The sequence below is a fragment of the Pteropus vampyrus genome, unplaced genomic scaffold, assembly GCF_000151845.1.
Source record: "Pteropus vampyrus isolate Shadow unplaced genomic scaffold, Pvam_2.0 Scaffold1, whole genome shotgun sequence".
Classification (NCBI taxonomy): Eukaryota; Metazoa; Chordata; class Mammalia; order Chiroptera; family Pteropodidae; genus Pteropus; species Pteropus vampyrus.
Window position 1 is genome coordinate 36,207,476 of NW_011888782.1, and position 12,781 is coordinate 36,220,256.

The window sequence follows — 12,781 nt, forward strand, 5'->3', positions numbered from 1 at the left end:
TGCAAATACAGATGAAGCTTTGCTTGCTCAATGTCTGCTCACCTCCTGCTATGTGGCCCAGTTCCTAACAGGCCATGTACCCGTGCCAGTCCACGGCCCGGGGGTTTGGGATCCCTGCTATAAAGGAGCCACACAGACCTGAAATTCTTTTCATTTTGCCACATAGCCCAGAATCAGGGTCCCAACCAGGGGAAAAGCAAGTCTTCAGTCAGCTGCAGAGGCACAAGGCTGGGGAAGAGTACTCCCTTGACTAGGACTGTTACCATTTTTGTTTTTGGTGAGCCTTCAAATGGTTTCATTTCTATTCAATTGTTACTCCTTTTCCTGTGTGTTTCAGATGAGTTGGTAAAAACACAAGAAGAAGCCAAGGGATGGCAACAAAGGGAAGATGGGAGGTACAGTTCAGGCCTAAAAGCAGACTGGGAATAAGGGAAGCTCAGAGACCAGTAGACAAGGAACCAGGGGGTCAAAGGCAGATCAGCTGACAGATACCAGCAACCATCAGGTCCCAGAGGTTGGTGTACCGGGAGATAACAAAGGAGTGAAGCAGGCTGCCACGAAAATCACCAAAACGAAGGAAATACCGCCTCTCTAGACAGCGTCTTCTCTGAATCTACACTGTCAGATCAAGAAGTAATCGCAGGCCCAGCAGACAATCTATATTTGAAAAGAGTATGTAATATGATCTTGCTAGAGTTTGGAAAAGGAAGTGAAAGTCGGTCCTGCTTCATGCTTTGAGCCACAGGTTATCCCCAGAACATCCTGTCTTGTCTGGTGGCCTAGACCAATGACAGCCTTCATTGTCAGCGCTTAGGGAGAACCCTTCCCAAGACAGAAGAACTGGAGAAGGCAGGAAGGCTAAAGTCAAAGAAGTAGTTGTCTGGACAGAACAGCAGATCTGAGTCTGGCAACATTAGCAAATGAAGGCTTGCTGCTAAGGGACAGGGAATGGAAAAAAGCTCAGAGAGGGAAAAAGCCCGAAGTTGAGTATCGAGAGAACAAGCCAGTTTCTTTTTTTTTTTCTCCCTGATAAATTAATGGAAATGTGGGGAAAAAAGGCTTTGTCGTCTAAAAACAAATTAGTCATTTCTCTTTCAGTTTGTAGTTGAACACACAAACCTACCCAAAGCACTGCAAAACAAGTCCACAGGGCTAGTTTTCACACTCCACGATAATCATAACACACTTGAAGCGTATCATCTGAGAGTGATAATGTGAGCTCACTCCAGGAGCATCATTAAGGATGTGGCAATAAGAGACTCTTGTTTTCCAAACTCTGCTCCCCAAATGTGGAGTGAGATTTTTGTACTGTACCCCAGAAGACCACAGAGTGCTCTGGAATCAAGAATTCACATTCCAACCAGGGGAATCAAACTTGCACTGAAATTATTACACAAATCCAGAATCTCATTGCCTATGGTTGGTCTCCTGTGAGCTGAAAATGCAGTCAGATGCCGAGTGGAACACAGGAAAAAGAATCAAATGAATGAACCTTATCTAAGATCCCAGGAGACGTTGCTCGAATTATGTAGCAACTATTCTGAAGTTGAGAAAAGAGATCAAGTTAGCCTGAGTATTGTGGTTTATGTTCGGAAATCTAACTATAAACCAGACTTTCTCCCCTGCAATGAGATTTATATACTGCAAAGAAACAAATCTTATGGAGATTCCTAGTCTGAGGATTTTTTTTTCTTATAGGATTTATAATTTCAACATCAGGGCTAACTGAGGGTCATCTACAGATATGCCTAAAAAATTGAAACTGTAGTGGCCCATGTGGTTTAGTGGAAAGAATACTGGTTTATTCCCTTTCTGCTTATGTTGCTCACACTTCAATTCCTTATCATGTATTTGGGGTTAATGAGCCCTCCCCTAATTCACTGGGGCTGCTGTCAAGACTAGTTTTCACAAAAAATATATGCAAAGTCCTCTGGAAACTAAAATGTAATACTAAGTATTAATTATCATCATCATTATTATTACAGTTAGAAACCTCTAGCTTAAGCATTAGCATATGACACTAGAACTTGGCGGAAAGATAAACACAGTGGCAGAGGTAGGTCGTCTCGGTTTATCTGAAAATTTTACCTTTAATTCTAGGCTATACACAATCTTTTTTATGATCTGCAGAAGTTTCAAGAAATGGTTTAGTGATTTTGAGTTTTAAAAGCATGGGGAAAATGCTTAAACAGATTATAAGCTTATGTTTTGAACCTCAGATGTGATTACTAAGCACCTAAAAATTTCTGATATTTTGAAAAAAATATGAATTGCAAGCCAATTATACTCGAGGTGGTATAAAGAAAGCACAGTGAACTTTAGGTCACCCGCTTTAACAGAAGTCAGGAACAGCGAACAGCTGCATAGACTGTTGCATCAACATTTCTATTACAGGCATCAGCTACAAACAACTCCTGTCTAACCTTTGCCTAGGGTGGCTTACACGTGTTAAAATTATCCTGATTATGGTTTCATTTCCTGTCCTTATATATTTATACTCTGCAAAGTAAAGTTTTAATAAGCAGTGATGTGACCATAGGTGAGAGAGAGGATGAAATAAAGAGCCTAGATAATTCACAAAGCGCATGGTTATCATCCGATCAAGTAAATGTAGGAGATGGTATGAAAATAAGTAACAAAAAAAGGGTCACTTTAAATTACTGGTAATTTCCAATGCTCAAACTGATTCCTTTTTTCCTGGCCACATAAAATGAATCTGCACTCTACAGTAAAGGATGCGCAATTTCTAGTGCATGCTCTCCAAAGTTCTGTTCCATATACATTAATAATAAATATGATTAAATATCACCAATAATAACTCTATTTCCAACTAGACACTTGGTATTGCCTAGAAGACTCAAAATTGATTTACAGATTTTCCGCCCCCCCAAAGGGCAGAAAATTAGGGCTTTAGACTATCATACTTTCAGCATAACACCACCCACTCAGGATAGCACGGTAATAAAATCATCATGTGTTAGAGGGGAAATAAAATTTATGATTCGTGTATTACTACACCTCATCATTCACCCCACCTCTAAATACACGTATCACATACACACTTAGTACCAATGTGGAGAGTGAATCCTAGTGAGGTTAAACAATTTGTCCTACTGAAAAAAAAAACTTGTTAGTGACAGGTCTGAGACTAGCAGCCAGGTCTTCTAATTCCTATCTAATTCATTCTTTCTACCACAATGCACATGCTATGATACCCCCTTTTATATGAGATAGGGTTTTCATTATTAAAAAAAAGAAAACATTTAGAACAGTACCATTTCAAGAAAGAAGTAATACAGTCTTAAATGCCTCCTTTAGATTCCTCTTATAGTTCATTAGTGCCTTACATTTTTCAAGTCTGTATAGAACATTTTTAAAATACATAAGAGCTAATGTATACCAATTTTGGGATGTCAAGATTTAATGCTGAGAGCAGTACAACAATTCATATTTTGTTTTGCTGGCTAAGTGTAGAAATAACACTCTGTAGAGGTTGTTAATGTGAAATAACAGGTCAGAAAACAGATATACTGCTGGCACTTTCTGTAAAAGTAGACTACATAAAAGCAGACATGTGGCTCATGTGAACTGTGCCTACCAAAGAAAAAAATTCCAAGTTTACAATAAAATAAACACAAATTTCAGTATTTTCGATAAATGACTTAGGCTAAATGCGCATTTTAATTTTTTTCTCCTTTTAATAAAGGTATAAGTGTATTTGGGAGTCAAGAGAAGTAGAATGTTCATTAAGTTCCCCTTTCTGCATAAGTAAATCAAAGGGGCCGAATTGGATGACCTTAAGATCCCTTCTAGTTTTCAAGTTAATCACCTCCTAAATGAAGCACCATAAAAATGGTCAGCTCTTTAAAAATATCTACAATAGAAAAAAAGGAATCAATGGGAAAAAGGGAAGGATGGCTCCTTAACCGTCACAGAAATGAGCATTCACCTGAGGGCTAGATCTTTAATAGAAATTACATAACATGCAAATAAATATGACTGTGGGTCATATGGAAATAAAATCTGAGCCTAAGACCTAGAATGTTATACCAGTTGATACAGGACCTCTCCTCGGCTATACATGAGACTCGGGGGCATTCCATTTGAACATATTCAGAGGTAGTGAAAGGTGGGCTGGGAAAGAAGCTCAGGCCAGGCACCACTGCCATGGGCCTGCCCATGCCCAGACAACCAGGACAGCCCCACACTTGCTCTGTTCTGACTCCCACAAGCATCTGCAACATGAACTGCAATACGAAATATTTTTAGTTATGAAAAATCTGGTAACAGTGGCTCAAAGGTTACAAATCCCCCTTTGACAAATTAACTCCACATGACACACTGCTGGCCCCTTAGCAAAGCCAAAAATATATAACTTCTGATTTGAAAATTTAAAATAATCTGATAACGAACACTCAGGCCTAATGTTGTTGGTTGAACCTATATAATGTATATCTTTTTTAAACCTATAAAAATTATGCCATTTCCAGCACAAATGATCTGAAATGATAACAATGAATACTGTACCTTCTGTAGGGTGAATGGCATCCAAGAAGAATTGCTTGTTTGACCATTTATCCCCACTTCCTAAAACCAATGACAGAAAAAAGAAAGTGAAACTCTACTCCTACCATAAATACATACACTACAAAAATAACAATATATAAAACTACTTAAATAAAAAGCATCATCACACAAATGAAGCAGAATTTTATTTCAACTATTTAATTCTCAAAACTACATCTGTCAACTAAAATAATTAGTCAATATATAGAAAACAGATTAAAAATAAACAAATTTGCCTTTTATGAAATATGTTGTTGGGTAATTTCCATGATTTTAATCAAGAAAATCCGAAGATCAGTTAAAAGGGAATGATAAAAGCTGACATTTTACCTAAAGAGTGATGTCTATCCACTGGAAGCAGAGAAAAAAATATTAATATACAAAACAAAACTAAGAGGCCAAAGTGGAGGTGAAAATAAAACCCAAATTAAGTAAAATGTTACATACGGGAACACGTATGCACATACGTCTACACATGAAAAACAGCTAGCTGCATTTAAAGCCTCATTCCAAAAACATGAAAGCCTTCACATCTGGCCATGCAAGGAGGATGCAAATGGGCACTGGATGAGTGGGCTCATGGTAGTCACGACACTAACATGCAGAGAGATGCTAAAGAAAGCCTGACTCCCAGGACATGTGGTTGTACTGGACGAGATGAGATTTCTCTTTTATGTGAAACAAGAGTAGGAGTCCTGAACTATGTGAAGAAAAAAAAACCTTCAGGTGAGCCCTGAAGAGGTTCAAGAGCCCATCGAAATCATAACAATGAGACAGATGTTCAGAGTAAACGGAATGTAGAGCAATACATCTCTAGTGCCATCTGGAAATAACAATTATGTGGCTGAAGGCCGCAGGAAGAAGAGTCTGGCAAATGAAGAAGTATATAGATGGGGGGAAAAAAGAGGGAGGTTATGACTTAGGAGTGGAAGAATCCTCCTTGACAAGAATCAAGTGTCAGAGAACTCATAGAAACCGTGGGACTTTTACATGAATATGAAACTGTAACATTTCAGGAGGTGGGAAAATATGGTCCTGGTATGAAGTACGAAGGCTGCCAAACATGAGAAAAATGAGAATAGTCAAAGAAAATAAGTGGATAAGAGCTCAAGAAGACTAAATTACAAAATGTACCAAAATACATATGAGAAAAGGCAATTTTAGGTTTCATATCGAACTCTGAAAATAGAGACAAATATGGGATTTGAGTACAAATCCAAGTAAAAGATCTCTCTTTGCAATTAGCTGCAGATTCTAGAAATAACAAATATGCCCACATCAGGAGCTGATGACATGGAAGCAAGCAAAGGGGAAGAAAAAGCATAGGCAGTGCACAGAAGCATTACTCAAAGATGAATTCACAATGGAGGTGGCCAAGAAACCTTAATGGAGGATGGAAGGCACCAATACCTTTTTCTGGAACATTAGGCTTCTCCTTTTTGTGCTTATATTTGCTGACAATTTTGTGGAATAAGTTCTTTTTCTGAGACTGGAAAGGACCTACAGACAATATTAATATAAATATACTTTAAACCCACAATGTTCCAAAAAACAATACTGTTTCTAAATAGTTACGTCCTCCTCCCACCTGTGGAATAAGCAAATTGAGTCACAAGAAGTGTCATCTTGCATCATTATTCATTTAATAGCGCTCAGCCTTCTCATTTAGGCTTAGATAAAACCCAGTGAGATTTTCCTTCAAAATGTATTGGGCAGACGCCTCCATTAGGGCTAGGACTCCCTCAGCAGAAATTGCAAATTTAGTGACAGAGACAGACCACAACTAGTAACAGCAGAATAGCTGCAGTCTGTAATAAAAAGATTTTACTTTTGATTCCTAAATATCATGAAGAAAAGGATGGCATGGGCATTCCATCTCTCCTAAGAAACTGATTTTCACAAAGACAGCACTTTCAGGATAACGGCTGGCCTGACAGCATTAGATAGATTTCTTGCCTTTTCTGAAGATATTCTAGGAAGAAAAAAGTGATTTAAAAAGAGAAAAATATTGGCCAAAACATGTTTTTAGGGGGTGGGGGTGGAGAGAGAAATCTCAGATTACATCTTAGTTGTCGCAGATAAAGAAATCAGAAGGGAGATTTTTCTGTCACCAATAGCAGCACTGACCTCCCCAAACAAGTTATTTCTCTACTTTGCTGGTATTCCTATGTGAAAATTGATTAAATCATTTTATATAAGTCATGTTTTATGATCTTTAAATGGGAATAATAATAGTGCCTAACAGGCTTGATGTGAAGATTAAAAAAGTTAGAAGCTCTATAAACTACCCCTGCTGCATCTACCCACCTACCAGCACCCAAATGTTCTGCCTTCCTGTCAGAGGCAAACCCATCTATGCTCCTGTCCAAAGTACACAATTCAATGGTTTTTATATTCACTGATATATTTGCAGCCATCATTAATTTTGGAACATTTACATCACCTCAAAAATAAATCCCATATCCTTTAGCTATCCCCTCTCCCTATATCTGTATTCCCCTTATCCCTAAGCAATCACTAATCTACTTTCTACATAGATTTGCCTATTATTGAAATTTCATATAGATAGAATCATATAATATGGTTTTTTATATCTCGATTCTTTCACTAATGTTTGCAAGGCTCATTCTTGTTAAAACACGTTATCAGTATTTCAGTCCTTTTTTAAGGCTGAATAATATTCTGCTGTATGGATATACCACATTTGTTTTAACCACTTGTCAGTTGTTGGACATTTGAGTTGTTTATACCTTTTGGTTATTGTAAATAATTGTTATAAACTTTCATATACTAACTTTTGAGTGGATATGTGTGTTCATTTCTCTTGGACATATATCTATGAGTGAAATTGCTAGGTCACAGATTAACTCCCTGTTTAACCTTCTGGAGAACTGTCATGACTGACATCCTCATAAACACTTAATAACACTAACACTCCACTAACACTTTTCTGTCTTTTGACTAAAGCCATCATAAGGATGTAAAGTGGTATCACTCTCATTGTGGTTTTGATTTGCATTTCCTTGATGACTAATTATGTCAAGCACCTTTTCATGTGCTTAATGGTCATTTGTTTACGTTCTTTAGAGAAACATTAGATAACCTGCCCATTTTTAAATTGAGCTGTCTGTCTTCTTGAGTTGTAATAGTTCTTTATGTATTCTAAATAAAAGTCTTTTATCAGATATGTGATTTGTAATTATTTTTTCCCATTCTGTGAGGTTTTTTCACTTTCTTATTAATGTCCTTTGAAGCACAAAAGTTTTAAATTTTGATACAGTCCAATTCGCCTATTTTATCTTTTGTTGCTTGAGTTTTTGGTGTCATATCAAAAGATCCATTGCCAAATCTGAGGTCATTAAGATCGACCCCTGTTTCCTTTGAAAAGTTTTATAGTTTCAGCCCTTATATTTAGTATTTCATCCATTTTGAGTTAATTTTTATATACTATGTGAGGTAAATAATGGCTCAATTTCATTCTCTGGAATGTGGATATGCAGTTGTCCCAGCACCATATTTTGATAACACTATTCTTTCCCCATTGAATAGTCTTGGCATCCTTGCTGAAAATGTGTTGACCAAGGACATACAGATTTATTTATAGACCCTGAGTTCTATTCCATTAACCTATATGTCTATCTTTATGCTAGTACCAGACTGTCCTGATTAGTTTTGCAGCCAGTTTTGAAATTGAGAAGATTGTTTTGCTATTCTTGATCCCATCACAATTCCTAATTAACTTCAAGATCACTTCCCAACATCTACAAAGAAGTAAGCTAGGATTCTAACAGGGATTGGGTTGAATCTGTAGATTTTTTCCCCCCATAGATGCCCTTTATCAGGCTGAGGAAGTTCCCTTCTACTCTGAATTTGTTGACTGTTATGAAAGGGTGTTGGATTTCGTCAAATGCTTTTTTTATATCTGCTGAGATGATCATGTATTTTTGTTGTTGTTGTTTTATCAGTATGGTATCTTAATTGATTTTTGGATATTACACCTACCCTGCATTCTCACTTGGTCATGGAGTATAGTTCTTATACGTTGATGTATTTGGTTTGCTAGTCTTTTGTTAAGGATTTTTGTGTCCATATTTGTAAGAGATATTGGTTTATAGTTCTTTCTTAAGATATCTTTGTTTAGCTTTAACATTAGGCTAATACTGCCATCATAGAGTGAGTTGGGGAGTGTCCCCCCACCCCATTTCTAATTTTTGGGCGAGTTTGTGAAAAATTGGTATTAATTCTTCTTTAAATGTTTGGTAGAATTCAGTGGTGATGCCACCTGGGCCTAGGCTTTTTTTTCCTGGGTACTTTTTTGATTACTAAATTCAGTCTCTTTACTAGTTACAGGTTTATTCAGATTGTCTATTTTTCTTAAAAGTTTCAGTAGTTTGTGTCTTTTCAGAAATTGTTCACTTCATGTATCTTATCTAATTTATTAGCATATGATTGTTCATAGTATTTCTCTGAGTCTTCTCCCTTTTTCTCTTGGTCAATCTAGCTAAATATTTCTCAAATTGGTTGTTCTTTTTAAAGAACCAGCTTTTGATTTCATTGATTTTCTCTATTGTTTTTCTATTCTTTAATTAACTTCACTTCATTAATTTTCTCTCTAATCTTTATTATGTCCTTTCATCTACTCCCTTTATTGTCTCCAGGTAGAAAGTTAGGTTATTGATTTGACATCTTTCTTAATATATGCATTTATAACTATAACATTTAACTTCTAAGCATATAAACTTCTAAGCATTGTTTTAGCTGTATCCCATACATTTTGGTATGTTGTGTTTTCATTTTTATTCATCTCAAAGTATTTTCTGATTTTTCCACTGACTTCTTCTTTGATTTATTGGTTAGAGTGTGTTGTTTAATTTTCACATATTTATGAATTTCCCCATTTTTTTCTAGCTATTGAATCTTAATATATCCCACTGTGGTCAGAGAGCATAATTTGAACTATTTCAATGCTTTTAGATGTATTGGTTTGTTTTATGGCTTAGTATATGGTACATTCTAGAGACATTCTATATATACTTGAGAAGAACGTATGTTCTGCTATTGCTGAGTGTAGTGTTCTATATGTATATATGGTCTAGCTGATGTATAGTGTTCATCTTCTCTTTCCTTGTTGATCTTTTACCTCATTCTATCAAACTTATTCTTTTTTCATAGCACTTTTCACCTTCTAATACGTTATATACTTTGCTTACGGTTTAGGCTTATTTATCATCCAGTACCCCGACAATAATGTATCTCTATGTCAGCACGGTTCTTTGTTTACAATCACGGATATATTCTTTGTGTCTAGAATGGTGCTTAGCACATGACTTGTACTTAATATTTGTTGTATTAACAAATAAATAAAACTCTAGAACCACTGCTTGGCACAAAGAGCTGGAGAAATGACAGTTGTTGCCGTTATTACTGATAACACAAAGTTGTACAAATGTTTTTTTGATGACTACACCAAGCCATCTTTCTAAATTAACAACAGCAAGCAAATACTTCTGAATTGGCTGATGGTGGCTGAAAACAGAAAATGCCTCCTGTTGGCTTTTTTTTTTTTCCCCATAAAAAATGAGCAATAAGGGAAAGAAAAGAAATTTAACAAATACAAAGAAAACATATCATGTGTACATACTGTACTAACATTACAGGTGTTCTCTACAATCACTGCACCTCATATATTTCATATATCCAAGGGAATTGCAGGCCTATGCACCTGAATGATATATACATAGGTAATTCCCTATGAGAAGTAGAAAAAGAACAGAAAAACAATTCGGAAACATCTCAAGACCATAAAGACCCTAATAATTTACTTGTAGGAAAATAATTTAATAATAATAAGGAATCGGCTCATACAGAGAATGACCTCTGTATTCATCATTGTGTATGAGGAGGTGATAAGGCAATGGTTCACAGAAGCAAACTGATTTGATGTATGGAATGGGTTAGGAAAGAAGAATCCACATTTTTAGACCCAACCACACTCAGAAAAATCTAAAACATACAATTTAAGGACAAAACTAAAGACAGAGTTTTCAAATTTAACATGAAAAAAGAACATCCAGAATGGTTTAATACACAGAGGAACTATTATAAACTTTTATTTGTAAGCTTCCTTGCTCCTGGCCATCTCAATCTATAGCTATAAAACAAATCAAGTAAACAGCTTCAGATAACAAAGAAAGTGAAAAACTTGAAGGAGTAGTCACTGAAAATGAGCAGCAATTTTAGAGCCAAGAAATGAACAACTTCATTTCTGCCCACCAGTATGGTACATATGTGTTTGATATTTTCTTCATTTGTATGAAGAAAAAAAGGTCAAAATTTGTAATAAATACCGAACATACAAAAATTTACTATTTTTTCTCTTAATTATTAATATTGAGACTCCATGCAGGGAAAAGAAGGCTGGAAGTAAGAAGCAGAGAAAAGAATTTTAGAAGGAATTATTCAGAAAGCAAAGAATCGGCAACTGTCTTTTGCTAAACTACCACTTCAAGTATCCCTCCCATCTCTGTCTCTCGTCTTCCTACTACATTTCTTGCGAGAGTGTCTGCATGAGCCTCTGCCTCCTTATGTCAAAATCACTTGTTGCTGGCATGTAAACTACCTTAGAATGTTTTGGGGCAGGATGGCTTGTGCTTGAAGGTATCAACCTGTTTTGCACACCAACTTCACAGATGGGTAGAATATAGCAGAGACAAACAGTATGAGAGGATAAGAGGGGTGCCACAGACACATAACAATAACCTTTCTGAACATTAATGCTGTTCATGGTTTGTTGAAAAATAGACATTTGAGGGAGGGGAGGGAGGGTTTAAAAGCTGTAGTGACACAGGAGCCAGTTCAGTATTAGCCTGGTATGGCCACACTTCAAGGACAGCAGGTAAGGTGAATTAAGTGAACCTTGCTCTTTAGAACTGTTGTAGGAAACAAATGTGAGGCATAACTCGAATGGTGGTAGCTCATTCTTAGGTTCTACAGTTTCATGTTTTCAAGCTAGAAAAAGAGCAGAGATTTTATTCAAAAACTAGGCTGTCATTTTTGTAATGAGCACATAAGTAATGAATAACCAATGAAACAATGAATTCTTTTGAGATAATTTATAGCAGTGCTCCCAGCTGCTGGGCATGCGCATCTGCTCACCTAAACGAGCTTGAGTAAACCAGCCATAATCAAGTTAGAATTCATGGAGGGGAAGGAGCCACCTCACTAGGCTGGACACATATGCCTTGTCAAAGAACTCAGGGTTATATTAAGTATACTGTTTATATCTGCAAATGTGCTGTCATATTCCTGAAAATGTCTGGTGGCTCTCAAACAGTTACAAGACAAAATACAGAGTTCTGCCCAATCTGGAAGCTGTTAATTCCTCACAGGAAAGGCTGGCTGGCTAACAGGTCTCAGTCCTTTAACAATGGAACTACCCTCATGTTGGCTCATTCCCAAACAGGGCACTCTGTCCCCAACCGTTAATTTTTTGTAAACCTGCTTCTTTTATTACCACTGCAATTTTTTAAAATCTCAAATCCTTAACCATTTGAAATTTCAATCTTAAAATATAAGTATGGATTGGAAAAACATGAGAAAGCCCAACAGTACGCTTGATAATTGGCTAAGAAACAATGAAAGAAGATAGAAGAGATAAAGGAGGAAAAGTGAAGTCAAGGGTCAAGCTGGGGCATAATTTAAACACTCTAAATTGAACTCAATTAACTTTTTCTCCATGACCCCATGCCATTTGAAAATTACTATTTTGCAGAGCACTCCTGACTTCTGATACTTTTGTAAAAAGTGCTTCAAACATTAACAGTATACTTAAAATAATGTGTCAAAACAAATCTCTTATGAAGTTACAATTAAATTTAGACTTACAATTTAAAGCTATCATTTGAATATATACAGGTTAACTGTGAGAAATAAACCAGAAAACATGTAGGCATGGGCTGCTTCAGCTGAACTGCACTGTGAGAGGGATTATTATAATTTACTGGATAATTTGTTCTTAGAAGCAAAGGGAAATTCTATTTCTAAATCACTGTGTTTTCCCTACTATAAGTAGCCTGAGTTCTGTCGGAGAAGGTAACATTTATTTTCTTCCTGTTATGTTTTAGAGTTTCTGACAAGACCCAATATATAGCTATAAGGAACAGGGGCGGAGAGAGTAGAGGGGACAGTGAGAAAGAGGAAGAGACTACTTGGAAAT

The 12,781-nt window shown here is 36.4% G+C and overlaps 1 protein-coding gene across 20 annotated transcripts in view; it reads right to left on the reverse strand.

Moving 5' to 3' along the window:
- BBX (BBX, HMG-box containing) overlaps positions 1–12,781 on the reverse strand; it is a 251,169-nt gene that overhangs the window by 13,801 nt on the left and 224,587 nt on the right. For 17 of the 20 annotated variants that reach the window (XM_023527284.1, XM_023527272.1, XM_023527278.1 and 14 more), the window contains 2 exons: positions 5,977–6,066; positions 4,528–4,587 (listed from right to left, as the gene is read on the reverse strand). In XM_023527284.1, the coding sequence (XP_023383052.1) occupies positions 4,528–4,587; positions 5,977–6,066 (150 nt within the window). The remainder of the gene's footprint in view (positions 1–4,527; positions 4,588–5,976; positions 6,067–12,781) is intronic. The other 3 variants (XM_023527290.1, XM_023527281.1, XM_011385149.2) reach the window with 1 other exon arrangement.